General features: G+C 39.9%; 4 protein-coding genes across 4 annotated transcripts; 1 reads left to right on the top strand and 3 right to left on the bottom strand.

The window, feature by feature from the left end:
- Window positions 1-3322: 3322 nt before the first annotated feature.
- LOC126372585 (uncharacterized) lies at window positions 3323-4250 on the top strand. Its single transcript, XM_050018417.1, has 2 exons — window positions 3323-3465; window positions 3600-4250. Exons 1-2 carry the CDS (start codon window positions 3387-3389, stop codon window positions 4058-4060), a joined length of 540 nt encoding a protein of 179 aa, XP_049874374.1. The 5' UTR covers window positions 3323-3386; the 3' UTR covers window positions 4061-4250.
- A 43-nt stretch (window positions 4251-4293) lies between these two features.
- On the bottom strand, window positions 4294-5579 carry LOC126372394 (uncharacterized). The gene is made up of 2 exons (XM_050018118.1): window positions 5465-5579; window positions 4294-5219 (listed from the first exon to the last, which is right to left on the bottom strand). The coding sequence occupies exons 1-2, from the start codon at window positions 5532-5534 to the stop codon at window positions 4459-4461; spliced, it is 831 nt and encodes a 276-aa protein (XP_049874075.1). The 5' UTR covers window positions 5535-5579; the 3' UTR covers window positions 4294-4458.
- A 1231-nt stretch (window positions 5580-6810) lies between these two features.
- LOC126372534 (uncharacterized) lies at window positions 6811-7747 on the bottom strand. Its single transcript, XM_050018355.1, has 2 exons — window positions 7654-7747; window positions 6811-7482 (listed from the first exon to the last, which is right to left on the bottom strand). Exons 1-2 carry the CDS (start codon window positions 7715-7717, stop codon window positions 6911-6913), a joined length of 636 nt encoding a protein of 211 aa, XP_049874312.1. The 5' UTR covers window positions 7718-7747; the 3' UTR covers window positions 6811-6910.
- Window positions 7748-12665: 4918 nt separating this feature from the next.
- On the bottom strand, window positions 12666-14732 carry LOC126375274 (forkhead box protein B2-like). The gene is made up of 2 exons (XM_050022210.1): window positions 14639-14732; window positions 12666-14195 (listed from the first exon to the last, which is right to left on the bottom strand). The coding sequence occupies exons 1-2, from the start codon at window positions 14730-14732 to the stop codon at window positions 13837-13839; spliced, it is 453 nt and encodes a 150-aa protein (XP_049878167.1). The 3' UTR covers window positions 12666-13836.
- Window positions 14733-17684: the final 2952 nt, after the last annotated feature.

Below are 17684 nucleotides of genomic sequence, written 5' to 3'. Positions count from 1 at the left end.
GCAAGGTGTAATTTCTCCACCACTAACATGTTATCACTAGAATTAGCAGCAGTAAATGCTATCTTATATCACGATATGGGATGAAAAAACCTAATAATAATACAGGATCGGAATCGACGATTGTTTTAAAGCGATTTGTCTAACTTTTTGCCGAACGCGTCCGCCTAAGATCAATAGTTCGAACAAATAACTGTTCTTTTATTGTCCATTATAAGCTTGAAAATGTTGATAAAAAATATTCTAACGCTTTATAATAACGGCTATGAATAGGTACTATGTGTGTTTATGTACTTATGTTTATTTATTCCTTTGTACAGTCATGTCATGAGCAATATAATGTACCCACTTTAGGACTCTGTCGCACTAACATATTTGACATTTAGTGAGACTTACAGTTCAATTTGTCAAAAAAGTTAATGTGACATGGTACCAAAGTGTATACATTATTAATGCTCGTGACCGTACAGTAGGTACCTACACTCTGTGCCTTCTCACCTAAAGTTACAATTTACATTATGCGGGATTGAGGCGCATTTTATAACATTTTGTTGTGTCACAAGTTTTCTAAGATAGGCCCCCTTTACATGGCTGCATAGCAAATATAGCTGTCTACCTCTATGAGGATGTAGGCGTGATGCTATGTTATATATGTTTTTTAATTCATATTGTGGTACCTTACAATATTCCTAAATGTAGAATGATTAATTTATCAACGTGACTATGCGGTGGGAGATAGAGTACCGCCTAGTGCAAACGAGGCTTATTAGAAAACGGTACTGTCCTGAACTCCTGACAACTGTCAAATTAATCATTATATTTTAACGGAGTGTAGGTAAATCTATCAAAGCGCCAATACAAAGAGCGTCTGGCAGTTGGCTTCTGATAATTTGTGGCTCGCATAATGTTCGTCCGTCTGAGTACGGATTACATAGGGGCGAGAGTATATGCAACGAAACTAGAAAAATAATATTTAAGAACTGAATTAAATTTTAGAAAGTGTGGGATACACTTGTGTGTGTCATGTTTGTGTCATGTTTATCATGAGGATGAAAGATGAAACGAATAAAATTCCCACTGAACTGAATATACTTACAGAGTTATGAAAATGTATATACCTGTAGCGAAAGTTGATGGTAGATCTGGCAGAGGAAGACCGAGAAGGACTTACGATGACCAAATTGGAGATGTTCTTAGAAAGGGTTTAATACGATCTACTCTGAACCGGCGTGCGTGTATGGTGCGATTGATGAATGTGGAAGAAGCAAGAGAAATGTGTCAGGATCGAAGCAAATGGAATTCTATAGTCTCTGCTGACCCCGGTGGGAAATAGGCGTGAGTTTATGTATGTATGGATATACCTGTCGGTTTCGTTGCAGTGGCAACGATTGCAGCGCAAAATAAAACAACAGGTAATGTCCTCATGGTGGAAATTCAGTCTTCCGAATGTGAGCCAAGTACCAGTCTCTCACTATTTATTATATCCCACTGCCAAATTAACTTTTCGATAATAAACGGGAAACGGTTCTTTATTGATTATGGTTGTCATGGCGACCAATTTTCTTCGCGCCTGCATCGCAAGGTGTAATTTCTCCACCACTAACATGTTATCACTAGAATTAGCAGCAGTAAATGCTATCTTATATCACGATATGGGATGAAAAAACCTAATAATAATACAGGATCGGAATCGACGATTGTTTTAAAGCGATTTGTCTAACTTTTTGCCGAACGCGTCCGCCTAAGATCAATAGTTCGAACAAATAACTGTTCTTTTATTGTCCATTATAAGCTTGAAAATGTTGATAAAAAATATTCTAACGCTTTATAATAACGGCTATGAATAGGTACTATGTGTGTTTATGTACTTATGTTTATTTATTCCTTTGTACAGTCATGTCATGAGCAATATAATGTACCCACTTTAGGACTCTGTCGCACTAACATATTTGACATTTAGTGAGACTTACAGTTCAATTTGTCAAAAAAGTTAATGTGACATGGTACCAAAGTGTATACATTATTAATGCTCGTGACCGTACAGTAGGTACCTACACTCTGTGCCTTCTCACCTAAAGTTACAATTTACATTATGCGGGATTGAGGCGCATTTTATAACATTTTGTTGTGTCACAAGTTTTCTAAGATAGGCCCCCTTTACATGGCTGCATAGCAAATATAGCTGTCTACCTCTATGAGGATGTAGGCGTGATGCTATGTTATATATGTTTTTTAATTCATATTGTGGTACCTTACAATATTCCTAAATGTAGAATGATTAATTTATCAACGTGACTATGCGGTGGGAGATAGAGTACCGCCTAGTGCAAACGAGGCTTATTAGAAAACGGTACTGTCCTGAACTCCTGACAACTGTCAAATTAATCATTATATTTTAACGGAGTGTAGGTAAATCTATCAAAGCGCCAATACAAAGAGCGTCTGGCAGTTGGCTTCTGATAATTTGTGGCTCGCATAATGTTCGTCCGTCTGAGTACGGATTACATAGGGGCGAGAGTATATGCAACGAAACTAGAAAAATAATATTTAAGAACTGAATTAAATTTTAGAAAGTGTATCCCAATTTTATAAACGACTGGCAATATTCACCAAAAAAAATCACTTTGATCGCCGTTTTAGGCAAAAAAGAAAATAATAGACATTTATTTTTAATTTTTAAATGGCATTTACATACTTTTTTGAAAGAATTTGGCCAGCATCATTAATATTAATGTTTGAAAACTCCTTTAATTATTGATTATTTATTTTTACTTTTTCGTAGGATTTTTAAAGAAGTCTTGAGAGTTTTGGTTTTTTTATGAAATAAGTACTTAGTAGGTAAGTATCTTATATTTTATTTATATTACAAGAAGTAAATTAATAAGCCTAGCCTGTGGTAGATACTTCGCTAAATTCAATAGGTAAGTACCTATATTTTTTGGATTCAACTATTGAATTATTTGTTTAACTTCTAGTTTGGAGACATTCAATAATCGTTATCTAACCACCATCGTTGGCGTCATAGTCATCATCATTATTAGACCTAAACCCTTATTCGACTTTTACGACAACCTTTCATGGCTTTTTTTTTTCAATAAACGTGTAGGTACATTTTTACATTTTCTTTGTCAAAGTTATTATTTTTTCACACGATTAGTCCCAACCCTAACTCTTCTTAGATTCAGATAAATTTGAAATACAAAGCAACGGAACTGCTAAGGCGATAGATAAATCTTATAGGTCACTGACCTTTCGATTGGTAATGAAATTATAAGCAAGTGCCGTTCTATATAAGCCGCTGAATAAGCCATTAGGCCTCATTTATAATCTTTCTCTGAACAGATTTCATTATCCTTTAGAAAATATTTTATTAATTATTTTAATACGAAATGAATATGAGTTGCGTGAGACTATTCTTCTTTTTAAATTTTTACTTCTTTGTTGAAGCTATTCCGGTTGTTTTACGAGGTGTGTGCCTATTTTATAATATTTAATTTGGTGTAGGATTCTCATTCATAGCACTTTATTTCTTTAAAATTATGAGCCACAAAGAGAACAAACATTATTATTATATTTATTAAAGCGTGTTTTCATTCTTCCAGGTTCCTCAAATAACGGAGACGCAGTCATAGCGATAGCATCATCCGACCCAGAAGTCGAGAAATACTTTGCTGCTAAATACCCCTCAGATTCCAATGAAGACTCCCGTGTTATTAAGAACATTCCAGAAGACATATTCCAGAGAAGCTTTAGTTTTTCATCCCCTGGTGAGGCAGCCGCTGGCACTGGAAGGAGTTTCGTTTCCACATCAAACTTAAATCCATTCTCATTTCCTTTATTCTTCATGCCTCTTAATTTAGAAGAATTCGGTTTGAATAACCCCGATGTGAACTGGGCGAGAAATTTTGAAGACTTATACAATCCTGGTCTATTGGGTGAAGGAGTGAAGTCTGTGACAGCTACTGCAGTTAGTAATAATGGTCACGTGTATGGTAAAGTGAAGACTGTTACTGTTGACGATAAAGGCAAAAGCCAATCTAAAACTGTGAATATAAGCAACTAAATGGGTAGTTATAATGTTAAGTTAATTTATTGTGGTCTATAGGTACTAAGTGTATTTATGTAGTGTATTTATCAATATATAGTGTTAATGGATGGTGTATTTATTAATAAAATAGGAGGGATAAAATTTGAGATAAGGATAGAACTAAGTCAACAAGTAAGTGATTAAAAATAAACAACTTCAGTAATTTTACTAGTCTTTTATTGATGTAGCTTTGCTAGTCCTAACTTAACTTCTACATCACAAACATTTCAAGGAAAAGAGATTGCGACAAGTGATTAGCAGTCGTCACAATATCTTTTATAATTAATCTCACTCATTTCTTATAGGTGCTAATAAAATTGCCCTTAGGCACTGCTTAAACCATCTTGGAGGATGTGAAGGCCTTCAAGAGTGACTTAGTAAAAGCCGGTGTTGACAGCGTGGGACTGAGCGGCCTGCACTCCGGGCCCGTTGACGCTTGAGGCTCCGCTGTGCTGCACAGTACCAGCTCTGTGCTGCACCACCTGGGAGGTACTGCCGCCGTAACCGTTCACATTCTCGGCAGCAGACACAGCCGCGTTGTAGTTGTTGAAGCCGTTGTGAGCCTGAACCGACGACAAGGCGGAGCCGTAGTTGCCACCAGCGTTGTGCGCGCTGGACGCAGCCGAGCCATATCCGAGACCAGTGTTGCTGTTAGCGGCGGCTACGGAAGAGCCGACTCCACGGAGGTTCTGGGCGGAGGAGACGGCAGATTGGTAGCGAGCAGGGCCAGCGTTCTGGACGGAAGATACTGCGGATCCAAGTCCGAAACCGTTGTGGGTCTGAGCGGAGGAAGCAGCGGAGCCGAAGTTGCTGCCGTAGTTCTGAGCGGAGGAGACGGCGGAGCCGTAGCCGGTGCGGCCGAGCCCTCCATTGTACGCAGAGGCGGCGGATTGCTGGTAGGCGAGGGGGTATGCGGGGGCAGCATTGGTGTAGCCGACCCCGCGGGCGTAGACACCACCATTGGTGGCCGCGACGCCAGCGCCGTACGCCTCGGCGTCGCCGGTCTGGAACGAGGAGCCGATGCTGGTGGAGTGGCTGATGCCGCCGATGTTGGTGCTCATCCCGCTGCCAAACGCGTACGCGATGTTCGGGGAGCGGCCGATGCGCAGGATCATGCCGGGGTAATAGCCGCTGCCTGCAACGAATTTATACTTGGTTAACTTGCTTCATTTAGAAAACTATCCCATTTATGAGTTTTAATGTTATCAACTTAAGTTTAAAAACATATTCAGCTTTAGTAAAAACTTATAAGTACCTAGCGAAATACATTATAGTAACTGAACATAACATGATAAAAATGCTAGTGTGAATAAGAGCTATTAAAAAAATACGATCACGCGCATCACTCGTCTCAAGTTCAAGTATAATGACGTCACTTACCATCAACCCACACGGGGCCAGCTTGGCACACTGCAAGGGCTAGAGAAAGCACCACAAACTTTGCAACCATCTTTAATTACAAGTACTACAAGTGAAGGTCACTGGTTGCTTTCTCCGGAGACAGTGTGTGACTTTGAAATATTTCTCCGAGCTTATATACCGAGCAACATTCCCCCACTAGCGAAACTTGTAGGTCACAAACTCATAACTGAATCCACACTAATAAATTTTACACAAAAACATACGGTAAAGCTATTGACTATCCGATACCGATATCGTAAATTAGCGAAGAGCTTTAATTGGGTTTAGATGCGCTTAATTGTTAATAAAAGTTGTGTTTATGTGGTGGTGTCATATTAGATAAGGTCGATGATCGATTGAAAAAAGCTTACATAATATAAAAGCTTGATCGCCGAACTTTTAGGCAGGTAAGACCAGAATATAAGAAAGAAAAATTTGGAAAAGAAAAGCAGCCAATGTTGTTACTATCAAACATGAATATTGCCACTTTGGTTCGAATCCCGGTGGGGACATATCACAAAAATCACTTTGTGATCCCTAGTTTGGTTAGGACATTACAGACTGATCACCTGATTGTCCGAAAGTAAGATGATCCGTGCTGCGGCAGGCACGTTAAGCCGTTGGTCCCTGTTACTATTTACTGATGTAAGGGAGTAGTCGTTACATGAGCCATTTCAGGGGCATCTGGCGGCTCAATCATAACCCTGACACCAGGGTTGATGAGGTTGGTATTCCACCTCACAGCCCACACGATAAGAAGATTCATGTACACTTGCTACTACTATTATATTGGAAAATCCGACTAAGTATAATACTTATTGAAATTAATTTGAATACTTAGGTACGTACGATAATTATTCTTCTTACTAATTGTTGACAAATGAATTCATTGATGTTTGTTAGGTACATAGATATTTTTTACATCTAAGACACACATAAACAGCTTAATACGACCCACAGCTGGACACAGCCACACAGGCTTCCCCTCCATCAACCGGAGGGGTTTGGAGCATACTCCACCACGCTGCTTCAGTGTGGGCATTCATTACTCCATTGCTTATCATCATCAATAAATCTTGCAACTTCCAGATATTAATAGGAACTTCGTAGAATTGCTCTAACCGGGTGAGAGCCTTCACCGGGTGAGAGCCTTCAGCGCTCCCCATTTGTCCGGCCAAGTAGTTAATGCCATCTGCGGCAAATCTACAATAAGTCACAAAAAAAAAGAAAAAAAAAAAAAGAATTGCTCTAATTGTCGACAGTAAAGAAAGGCAAAAGGCGTATTAATTAAAAAATAATTTATTGTTATAGGCAATTTTGTAATAAATTAAGAAACGCACCGATAAGATAACATTAAATTATAAATTAGAATTAAGGACGTTGTTGTCATGTATTATCACAGGTAAAATTAATAACTCTCTACTTTTATTTGTTGTTTCTGGAGTAGGCAAAGGATGAGGCGCCTGAGTAACCGCCACCGTGAGGCTGGTTGTAATCCTGTGGACGGTTGTTCTGGTGGTCGTCATCTGGGCGGCCGTTGTGGTCGTCGTGTTCAGGCTTCTGTCCTTCACCATCAGCTTCGTCATAAAATGCGTTGCCATAAGGCCCTTGGAAGCCGAATCCACCTTGTCCAGGATATCCGTTCGCACCGCCGTAATAGTTCCCGTTAAACTGGTTGTTATACGCTCCTTGTCCGTTGCCAAAGTAACCACCACCGGGCCTTGGCCCGTAGCCGCCGTATCCGCCTCCAAATCCGCTGTTGTATTGGTAATTGTTGGGGTAGTACCCAGATCCGTAACCACCCCCGCCCGCATTCGCTGAGGACTGCGACTGGCTGATGCCAATGTTTATCGGTGGGTAGCCACCAAAACCTCCGGGGTAACCGCCCTGGTAACCTCCATAGCCCCCTTGATACCCACCGAACCCTCCTCCACCGAACTTCTTCTTGAACAAATGTCGCGGCTGCCTGATGCCACTGACCGCTCCACTCTCAGCATCTGAAGTTAAAAAAGTAGAACAAAGGGATCCATTAGCCGAATTACCTAACGGTATCCACGCAGTGCAAAATTTATTGGACGATCACAGAAAAGATTATAGAGTGTAGAAATTATAGAAAGATTATAGAGTGTAGAAATTATAGAAAGATTATAAAGTGTAGAAATTATAACCTTGAGCCAAGACCCGGTTCCCGACGAGGACGGTTAAGAACAACGGTAAGAGGTATGGAGCCATGTTTAGTTGTTTGATTCGTTAGTGGATGTGTTTTTTATTAGGTGGTCGAAACTGTTTTATAGGTCGAGTGCGCGAGGCCGCCCCCACGCTCGGACATTGAGGTCTCTCGCAAAGTCCCACGGAAGCCGTAAACAATCGCGAACTTGTAAACAATGACCGATTTGGCGTTCGGAAGTGTTCCTCCGCGGAATTTGATTAGCCCGTATGAATATGCAATCTTTTTGCGAATCAACAACGTGCGATTAGCATTAGGGAGGTTAAAAAGGCCATGTCAAAGCAATTCATCTAAAAAGCAAAAGTGCAATTTGACATTTGCGCATAATGTAAGTGCGCAATGTCAGCAAATGTCAAATAGCAATATTGCTTTCTTAAATCTTCTTTTTATCGTATGGGTCAGGGTTATGACTGAGCCTCCAAAGGCCCCTTAAGGCTCATGTAACGATTACTCACTTAACGTGCATTCCGAAGCACGAATCATCTTACTTTCGGACAATCTGGTGATTAGCCAGTGTAATGTCCTAACCAAACTAGGCACCACAAAGTAATTTTTGTGATATGTCCCCACCGGGAATCGAAACTGGGACCTCCGGATCGTGAGCCCAACGCTCAACCACTGGACCACAGAGGCCGTTTCTTAAATAAATTGCAATAATGTGGCTTTTTTTGGATCCTCAGGAAGTAGTTTCCAGGTACCCATCTACTTATACAGTATCATCTCTGCGCTGCGTCCTCTATGTTAGAGGATCAATGTAATTTAATTCCGTTACTATCGATTGTCTTGGAGGTTATAAAAACTTATACTTATTGACGTGTTGTCGAGTAATAAATTACAAGGTCTTCAGACCCTGACTGACACATGAAGATACCTATTGTAGCTAGATTTGATAGACTCACTCTTTCGAAGACCGACAACTGAATGCCTACATTTTTTGCCATAACTTTTGATTGTCGATGTGAGATTTTAATTCGTAATTTATTTCACCATTAAAAATGTAGGTGAGTGAGTTCTACGACCAAAGACTTTTATTGCCAATTAGTTACCGCAATTGGGTGCCGCTTAACAAGGGTGACAGACTATTAATAAAATTATAAGGTTTGAGATAAAAAAAAACCTTATGGACAATCCACAGACCAGAATACAAGTACATTTTCCATCACTCTTCTATCGTGTGGTTTTTGAGGTGGATTACCAACCTCATCAACCGTGGTCTATTGAGCCACCAAAGGCCTCTGACATGACTCATGTAACGACTACTTACTTACATCAGTAAGTAGTAACCGGGACCAACGGCTTAACGTGCCTTCCGAACCTTAACAAGCCTGTAATGTCCTAACCAAACTAGGGATCACAAAGTGATTTTGTGATAGGTATGTCCTCACCGTACTAGGACTCCTGTCTTCCGCCTCTGAATCCTACTCGCGTCAGACAGAGTCCTGCGGGGCGGAAGGCAAGAGGGAAACCACTGCACTATTTTTCCCTAAAAAAGTAGCATGGAAAATGCTGCACCGACAAGAGCGTGGCTCTTAAATTGATGATGATGATGTCCTCACCGGGATTCGAACCCGGGACCTCCGGATCGCGAGCCCAACGCCCAAGTACTGGACCACAGAGGCCGTTCGTGGAGTTCCGCCGTATAGTGGTAAAATCTCTTCAAGACTTTCAACATTCAAGCTCAGTACCTACATGCTGTTTATCGTTTCATCTAGTCCAAAGATCAGGTTTGAAGCGGTCCCGCGTCAAATCTACGTCCACAGTAGATTTATGTTGATGACATAGATAACGTACAGTCATGAGCAATATAATGTACTCATTTTAGGACTCTGTCGCACTAACATATTTGTCATTTAGTGAGACTTACAGTTCAATTGGTCAACAAAGTTAATGTGAAATGGTACCAAAGTGTATACATATTAATTCTCGTGACCGTTCCCAGAAATGTACCCAAAGTGGGGATGTACCCGTTGTAAAAACTCTGGCTGACACTGGCTGCTTGTCTATTTCAAATTGTTCTTTTTTGTACTCTGGTCTTATCTGCTTAAAATATAGGCTAGCTCTTTTTACTTAAGTATTGTTACTTTTTACTGCTCATTACTGAACGGCACATTACTGATACATATATACTTAACCACAATAAATGTCTTAGCAAACGCTAGGCCAAAATTTCATAAATAGGCTAGTTTCCAACTAGTCAAATCAGTTACCTTTTACTAAACGTCAAACCACGAGATTATGATTACGAAGTCATGCGAGGAACTTACATTTTTTATTTTTTTGTAGTTTTTAGCCGGAGAAATGACTCCGACTCACCCGGTAAAACGTTTAAGACAACAGGCCTGAGAGTGCCCAGTTGGGCGCGAACCTCGGCTCAGGGCGTCGTCTGAGAGGAAAAATATTTGAAAGAATTAATTGACCCTAATCGTGATTGAGGGAAAACGTCGACCACGCCGGCGGGGTCGGTATCGGGGTAAGAGGAACTTACCTAAGTACTTATAATGTTATGTTAAGTATATCAAGACAAACAAGCAACAAAAGAAGCAAAAGAAAAGCAAAAGAGGTATGTCTGGATCGGAGCAAATGGAATTCTTTAGTCTCTGCTTACCCCGGTGGGAAATAGGCGTGAGGTTATGTATGTAAGTTAAGTATACTTACAATAAATACATCAGGTACTTACAATAAATCATCACCAATAGGAAGGACGGAAGTGCAAAATGTATTCGCTTTCGGCTTCCTATTTCCTTGGCAAGCGATTTTTGCATAATTACCTAACTTTATGTAAAGGCAGAATATCAGTTTTTTTTCCTATTAAAGAGGCGAGGCCCTGCGTGGGCGTTGCCTTCGCTGCTTGTCGTCCAGTGCGTGCTATAAAACATTGAAATACTTAACTACCTTCATTAAGCTGTAGATTTCAATGATGTTTCTTGGTCTTGGCTTATGTTTTCAATTCAATTCAAAAACACTTTGTTACATAAAGAAAAACATAACATATACCAAAAAAATATGTGTTTTCGTTTTTTTTGTGTTTTTGTAATATGCGTGTTGTGTCATAAAAATGTGTTTTCTCTGATAATCGCTCAAGATTACCTACGCTTTTACATAGTTTATATTATAGTCTTTGGATCACTATTACATAGTTTATAGTCATTGCATTGCATTTGTTAAATATATTTACACTTATAAACCTGTTAATTAGTTTAACACTTTCAAGGACAGAACGTGTATTGGCGTTCCGTTTCCAAGTTGTCATACTCTCATACTACCTATTAATTAAAGGGTTAACCCTTTCACGGACAGAGACCATGGGTCATTGATGGTTCATAATAGGTAATACATTGGGATCGGAACGTCATTAGACGTTCTGTCCTTGAAAGTGTTAACACTTTCCATTTTAATTTCCGCAAAACTATAAAAGAGCAAACCAACGGAAGTACTTACCTAAATACGTATTAAGCATATTTTATTAGACTCTTTCCTCACCTTTATACAAAAGTTTGGACGTTATTATTAAGATTTCATGAATAAATAAAGTTATGTATAGAAGGCAGCGTTTTGAAAATGCTCTCTTTAAAATACCTCCTTGTAGCTAAGTTCCAGTGGACCACAAGCTTAATGCGAGCCATAATAACCTTGGATCGTGTGAACTTGACCCTCGTAGTCTGGTTTGCCACAGATACAATAAACCAGCTTGGATAACCACCAAATTATATAGCAACGCTCTATATAGAGAGATAGGTACATGCACCATATAATAATTATAAGTATATAGTAATAATGAGGAGCTCGGTGGCGCAGCGGTTAACGCGCTCGGTCTGGGATTGTTGAAGTTAAGGATCTTTCGCAAAGGCCGGTCATAGGATGGGTGACCACAAAAAAATAAAAAGTTTTCATCTCGAGCTCCTCCGTGCTTCGGAAGGCACGTTAAGCCGTTGGTCCCGGCTGCATTAGCAGTCGTTAATAACCACCAATCCGCAATGGGCCCGCGTGGTGGTTTAAGGCCCGATCTCCCTATCCATCCATAGGGAAGGCCCGTGCCCCAGCAGTGGGGACGTTAATGGGCTTGTGATGTGATGATATAGTAATAAAGATTAAGTACTGTTTTATCGACAGAGACGTAAGGCGCTAGTTAATCAAAATCAGAAGTTATTGGCACTAGACGGTCTTCCCCACATTGCCCTTATATGTGTAGTGAAAATACACTGCATTATAGAAATAAAACTAATCGAAAAGTCGATCAGTTCGTGATTGCTCTCACCTACGAGTTTGATTTGATCCAAGTGTAACTTTTGTTTTTTTTTTCGGAGAAAGTAGTCTAGATTTCTACTTGACTATCGAAGCTTACATCGATAGATCGAAAGTTACAGTAGCATAGTCTCTACTCAAGTCTTGTCTGAAGCATAAAAAAGCTAACGGATCGCAGCGCAGTGACATTCATATACAGGGTGTTAGTGACATCGTAACGAAAACTTTGAGGGATGATTCAGACCGTAATTCTGAGTTGATATCAAGGAGAATTTTCCGTCGCAAAAGTATGGAACTGAACATAACTAAAAAAACACTAAAATTTTCATAAATTTTCCGACAGGAAATTCCACTTAATATTAACTCAGAATCATGGTCAGAATCATCCCCCTCAGTATTCGTTACGGTGTCACTAACATCCATACCTACTTGTATGGCTACCTGTATGTACTTGTACGAGGTGTAAGTGGCATCGTAACGAATACTGTGAGGGATGATTCGGCTCATTATTCTGAGTTAATATCATGTGAAAATTTCCATCGCAAAAGTATAGAATTGGAAATAATTTTAAAAAACTAAAAAAATCATAAATTTTGCGATGGAAAATTCTACTTGATATTAACTCAGAATCATGGTCCGAATCATCCCCCTGAGTATTCGTTACGGTGTCACTAACACCCTGTATTTATGTGACAGCATAAAAGACATAAATCAAGTTCATGCCGGCTTTAATCTCAGTTTAGATAATGCAAAATAAACGCTAATAGATGAATAATAAGTAGGTATTTCATATTTAACGGTTTATTACAATACAAACATAATTACATATAAGACTAGAGACTTAGTTATATACGCTTAAAATACAAAAAAAAACTCTAGATTTTGTAAGAACGTGGCGATAATAAACAACGAAGTGAAAACAAACAATGAAGGACTTTCCAGTCAACGTTCAACAAAACAACATGGCGTTGTACATCTTTAACGTGATAATTACCTATTTTCTCTTTACTCGGGTAAGTACATAATTATTCCAAATTACAATGTCCATTACATAAGCATACATAAACAGCCTATATGCGACCCACAGCTGGGCACAGGCCTCCCCTCATAAGCATATAATAAAAATAATTGTTGCTTGATATTTGGATCATATTGTCTGTAATTAGTTTGCTACTCTTTATTTTGATCAGAATAATAATGGGTGGAAGATATGATGTGCTTGGGTGTTATAACAAGGGTTATCATTTTATACCCAAAACCAAAGATAAACTATGCATAGATATGTCTGTTATCTATTAAATTAGAAGGTAAAACGAAGACAAAACTGTACAGCGCCATCTACAGTTTTATTGGGGAACGTAGCCTGGAAAGTGCCTCATTGAAAACTTAGAATTAACACAAACTGCATTAAGCCGTTGGTCCCGGTTACTACTTACTGTTGTAAGTACGTAGTCGTTATATGAGTCATGTCAGGGGCCTTTGGAGGCTCAATAGTAACCCTGACACCAGGGTTGATGAGGTTGGTAATTCACCTCACAACCCACACGAAAGAAGAGAAGAACACAAACTGCAAAACGTATTAGACGGTTATTGGCTACGAATCCGTCAACATTTTTATGACGTTATCAGGGCAAACGGACGTTATTGTTCTAATTGTTTACCTGATTACATTATACAAGTACTTAATCATAGTTTCAGTGTCGTAAGGCCGTGTCTTCCAGTAGGCTCTGCACGGCAACCGCGTCGAACGCGGCGCGAATTGTATCGAGGCTTTCGACCAATAGCCGTTTATTGGTCGAAGCGCTCAATATAATTCGCTCCGTGCGTGGCGCGGTTGTAATACAGACCCGGCAGATGGGGATTAAAATAACACAAGTAAAGATTATTTAGAATTCGCCTTAGCTGTAGCTCTAGCGATGGCAACAGCAACAGCAGACCCAGTGTCACTCTGAGCATTGCTCACTGCTGAGCTCTGCCCACATGTGGTGCACGGTTGACCTTGACCTTGAGATTGAGTGTCAGGTAGACTTTGAATCGCTTGAGACTTGTCTTCAGCTTGAGGGTATGCTTCGTTGTATGACGGCTGTTGGTATTGGTACCATTGTGGCGGTGGATGCGGTGGTCCGTGTGGGGGCGGAGGTGGTGGCCAATATGGGGGTGGTGGTGGTCCGTACCTAGGCCGATAATAGCAGTGTGGGGGACAGTCGTAGTGGCGTTTGTGCCGCTCTAACGGATGACCATCTGAAAATACAAGAGAATGTACTGACCAAACACGTTATAATGTTTGTATAATAGAAGGGTTGTTAGCCAACTGATCAAATGATAGCCAAATGATGCAAAAAAGTATGGAGTAACTATCCACTTAAATACCAATCAATATGAAATTGACAGTACAAGTGTTTATTATCCTATTTAGGTAAATACTATTAATAAATACGTATATAGTATAGTGAAGTACGTTGGGTCAAAGATAGAGCCCTGCGAAAGCAATTAGATTTACATACGCCCTGTTAATATTAATTATTTATAGTTTTTATTGCGAACTTGCAAACGTTTAACCACATGGTGTTAACAGCCTATCTGTCAGATAAGAGTCTGATAGCAGTTTTACTAAATACAACATAATTAACAAATGCTATCAACAACTGATAAAACAAGCCAGTTTGTTTCATCATTGGACTTACCATCATAATCACCAAAGGATTCTTCAACAAAAACGGCTGCTAAAATCAAAACAGCACCTACTCGCCACATGATAGCTACCGTGTCTACTTCCATGGCTTCTTGTTACACATTTATATCACCTCTCGGATAAATATCAAACATATGGTTGAAAATACCAAGAATTTGACAACAATTCCTTCTCGCAACTATGTGGTAATTCATTGTGTACAGTAAAGGTGAGAAATAAATGATAAATATAAGGTGATTCCCTGGTGACCATGTTTACTTCAATTTGAATGTGGTTGTTGATGATGTAATGTTGTTCGCAGTCCGATATAATTTCGATTATTGGGAAAATACCAAGGTTGGGTCCAGTTCACGGTACGGATCTCCGTTTTGGAAAATGTCGAGAACATTGTTCCAAACAGCACGGTCAGATGTGTGTAATGTCTGATATAAATGTTCTTATAATGTACTGTTGCTGTGTTTCGAACATAAACACATTCCTGTTTCGCACCGGGGTAAGCAGAGACTATGGAAGTCCATTTGCATCGTTCCTGACACACGTTTCTTGCTTCCTCCACATTCATCAATCGTTTCATACACGCAGAGTAGATCGTACTAAACATTTTCTATGGGCATCTCCAATTTGGCCAATGTAGGTCCTTCCAGGTCTTCCTTTACCGGCCCTACCATCAACCTTCGCTTTATACGTATTTGTGTTTTAAATTGGGGGGTTGAAAAGGCCGCATCGAAGCAATTCATCTAACAAAGCAATATTGCTATTTGACATTCGTTTGCATTGCGCACTTTTATATGCGATGTTTTAGATGAATTGCTTCGCTATGGCCTTTTTAAACCCCTTTGTACAAACAAATGACAGTCGCGACGTTGAGCCACTCACTATGAAGAGACTCCCCGTAGCGGGAATCGACTTTCGGGAACTCGCTGTTGTCAAAGTCATTATGCCTATTTTCAACTTGTGAGGACTTCAGAAGCTAGACTTATCACAAACAAGAGATCTCGAATTCGATTACTGACCGATACCAACTTTTATAAGTTAGAGTTATGGAGTCATCCCAAGTGTTCTAGTTCTTCATAACGTGGCATATGTGCTCCAATACTATTTTTTGAAAATGATATAAATAATATTCATTAATTATATAACTATGAATGTCAGACTAGGCTGCATGATAGTGATGTCATTGCATACATTATAGTTTAAAACAATAACTAAAATTTATCTATGCACGCTGATCTTTTGTCGTTGCCTCTTTTCCTTCCTTCCGTGGCCGCCATGTAGAACATAAGTTTACCGTATACACTAATATTTTAAATCGTATTTTTATCTAAACAAACATGTGGAAATTGTGACTTCTGATTTTGGATTATGATAATACAAGAAGAGAAGATGACGTGAATTGTTTTATTTCCATCTTCTGCACGCTCGCCCGTTCCCAAGATTCCACTGTGCACATTACACACATCATCTGCTTGAACAGGTTATGTCACCAGTGTTAAATATATATTATAATATTAGAATCCCAGAAGTTGGAAAAAGGGCTGAGGAAGAGAGCGTGCGGAATTATTTTGTGAAACAACATGTCGCGATCATCGCCAAATATCAACGTCACTGCTCCTAGGCAGCCGGCTATTACTGGCAACGGCGCCGGAGTACACATGGAGAAATTGCGTGGCTCGGCCAATTATATTTCATGGAAATTCTCTATTAAGATGACATTAATTCTTGAAGACCTATGGAGTTGTATAAGCGAACAATCGATTCAAGACACTCAAAAGGATCAAAGGGCATTGGCCAGAATCTGCCTAAGTATTGAAACGTCACTTTACCAATATGTACGTGAAGCGGTGTCTGCACGTGATGCATGGGAAAAGCTTGCCATGGTGTTTGAAGACCGGGGGCTATACCGTCGTGTTTTGTTGTTGCGACAGCTTCATCGTATTGATTTTAAGAACTTTATGAGCATGCAAGAATACATAAATGCGGTCATGACGCTAGTCTCACAACTGTCTGATATTGGAAGAACTATTGAAGACGGGGAGGTTGCTGAAATCCTTTTATCTGGCTTACCTTCCGAATATGATGTTCTTGTGAGTAACTTGGAAACAGCATGTATTAGTTCTTCTCTCTCCAGCGAGTTGGTCCGGACACGTCTTCTTCAAGAAGAGATGCGAAAGAACGGCAACCATGAAGGGACTATGCATGAAAATGCCTACTTTGTCAAGAAGAAGGTTATCTGTAAGTTCTGCGGGAAGCCTGGACACGTTCGGAACAAATGCTTTAAGCTTCGCAAACAGAAGAAAGAAAATGCAGAGGCTGAGAAGGCTTTTAATGTCACCGAAAGCGCTTATTCCGTTGCTCAAGAAGAGTTTGTTGTGGACAGCGGCTGCAGCAATCACATGGTCAAGAACAAGAATATGCTAACAAGCTTTAAGAATAATAAGAGCCGTGTGTGTATGGCTAACGACGAGTATTTGCTTAGCGAAGGAACAGGTAAACTTGTTATTCCCTCTTGCCATGTACAAATTGAAGCTATGCTCGTTCCTAAATTAGCGATGAATTTACTTTCTGTTAGTAAATTAACTAAGGGTGGTTTCATACTGGTATTTGATAAGAAAGGGTGTCATATTTATAAAGATAGGGACTGTAGGATCACAGGCATGGTAGTAGGTCATGCATGTGATATCAATGGTGTTTATAGGCTGTCCAGCGGTACACCAGGTAATATTTCGCAGCCAGTGGTGCATTCTTCAGTTCTTCTGAAGAAACGAGTTCAGGAGGAACAGAGTGCGTTGTCAGTGTCAGCTGAAATCTGGCACAAGCGGCTGGGACACAGGAGCTACGGAGGTATGTACGCTTTGCGACAGAACAATGTATGTTTCAGGACAATGAAGAACACAAGCTACCGGCGTGTGTGGCTTGCTTAGAGGGCAAACAAGTATCCAAAGCTTTTCCCTCTGGTGAAGCCAAACGTGTCACTGGTCGACTTGAGCTCATACATTCGGATATCTGTGGACCGATGCCGATTCGAAGTTGGGGCGGTG

The sequence above is a fragment of the Pectinophora gossypiella genome, chromosome 2, assembly GCF_024362695.1.
Source record: "Pectinophora gossypiella chromosome 2, ilPecGoss1.1, whole genome shotgun sequence".
Taxonomy (NCBI): domain Eukaryota; kingdom Metazoa; phylum Arthropoda; class Insecta; order Lepidoptera; family Gelechiidae; genus Pectinophora; species Pectinophora gossypiella.
The sequence above is the reverse complement of the archived record's forward strand: the minus strand, read 5'-3'. Positions and strand labels throughout refer to the sequence as shown.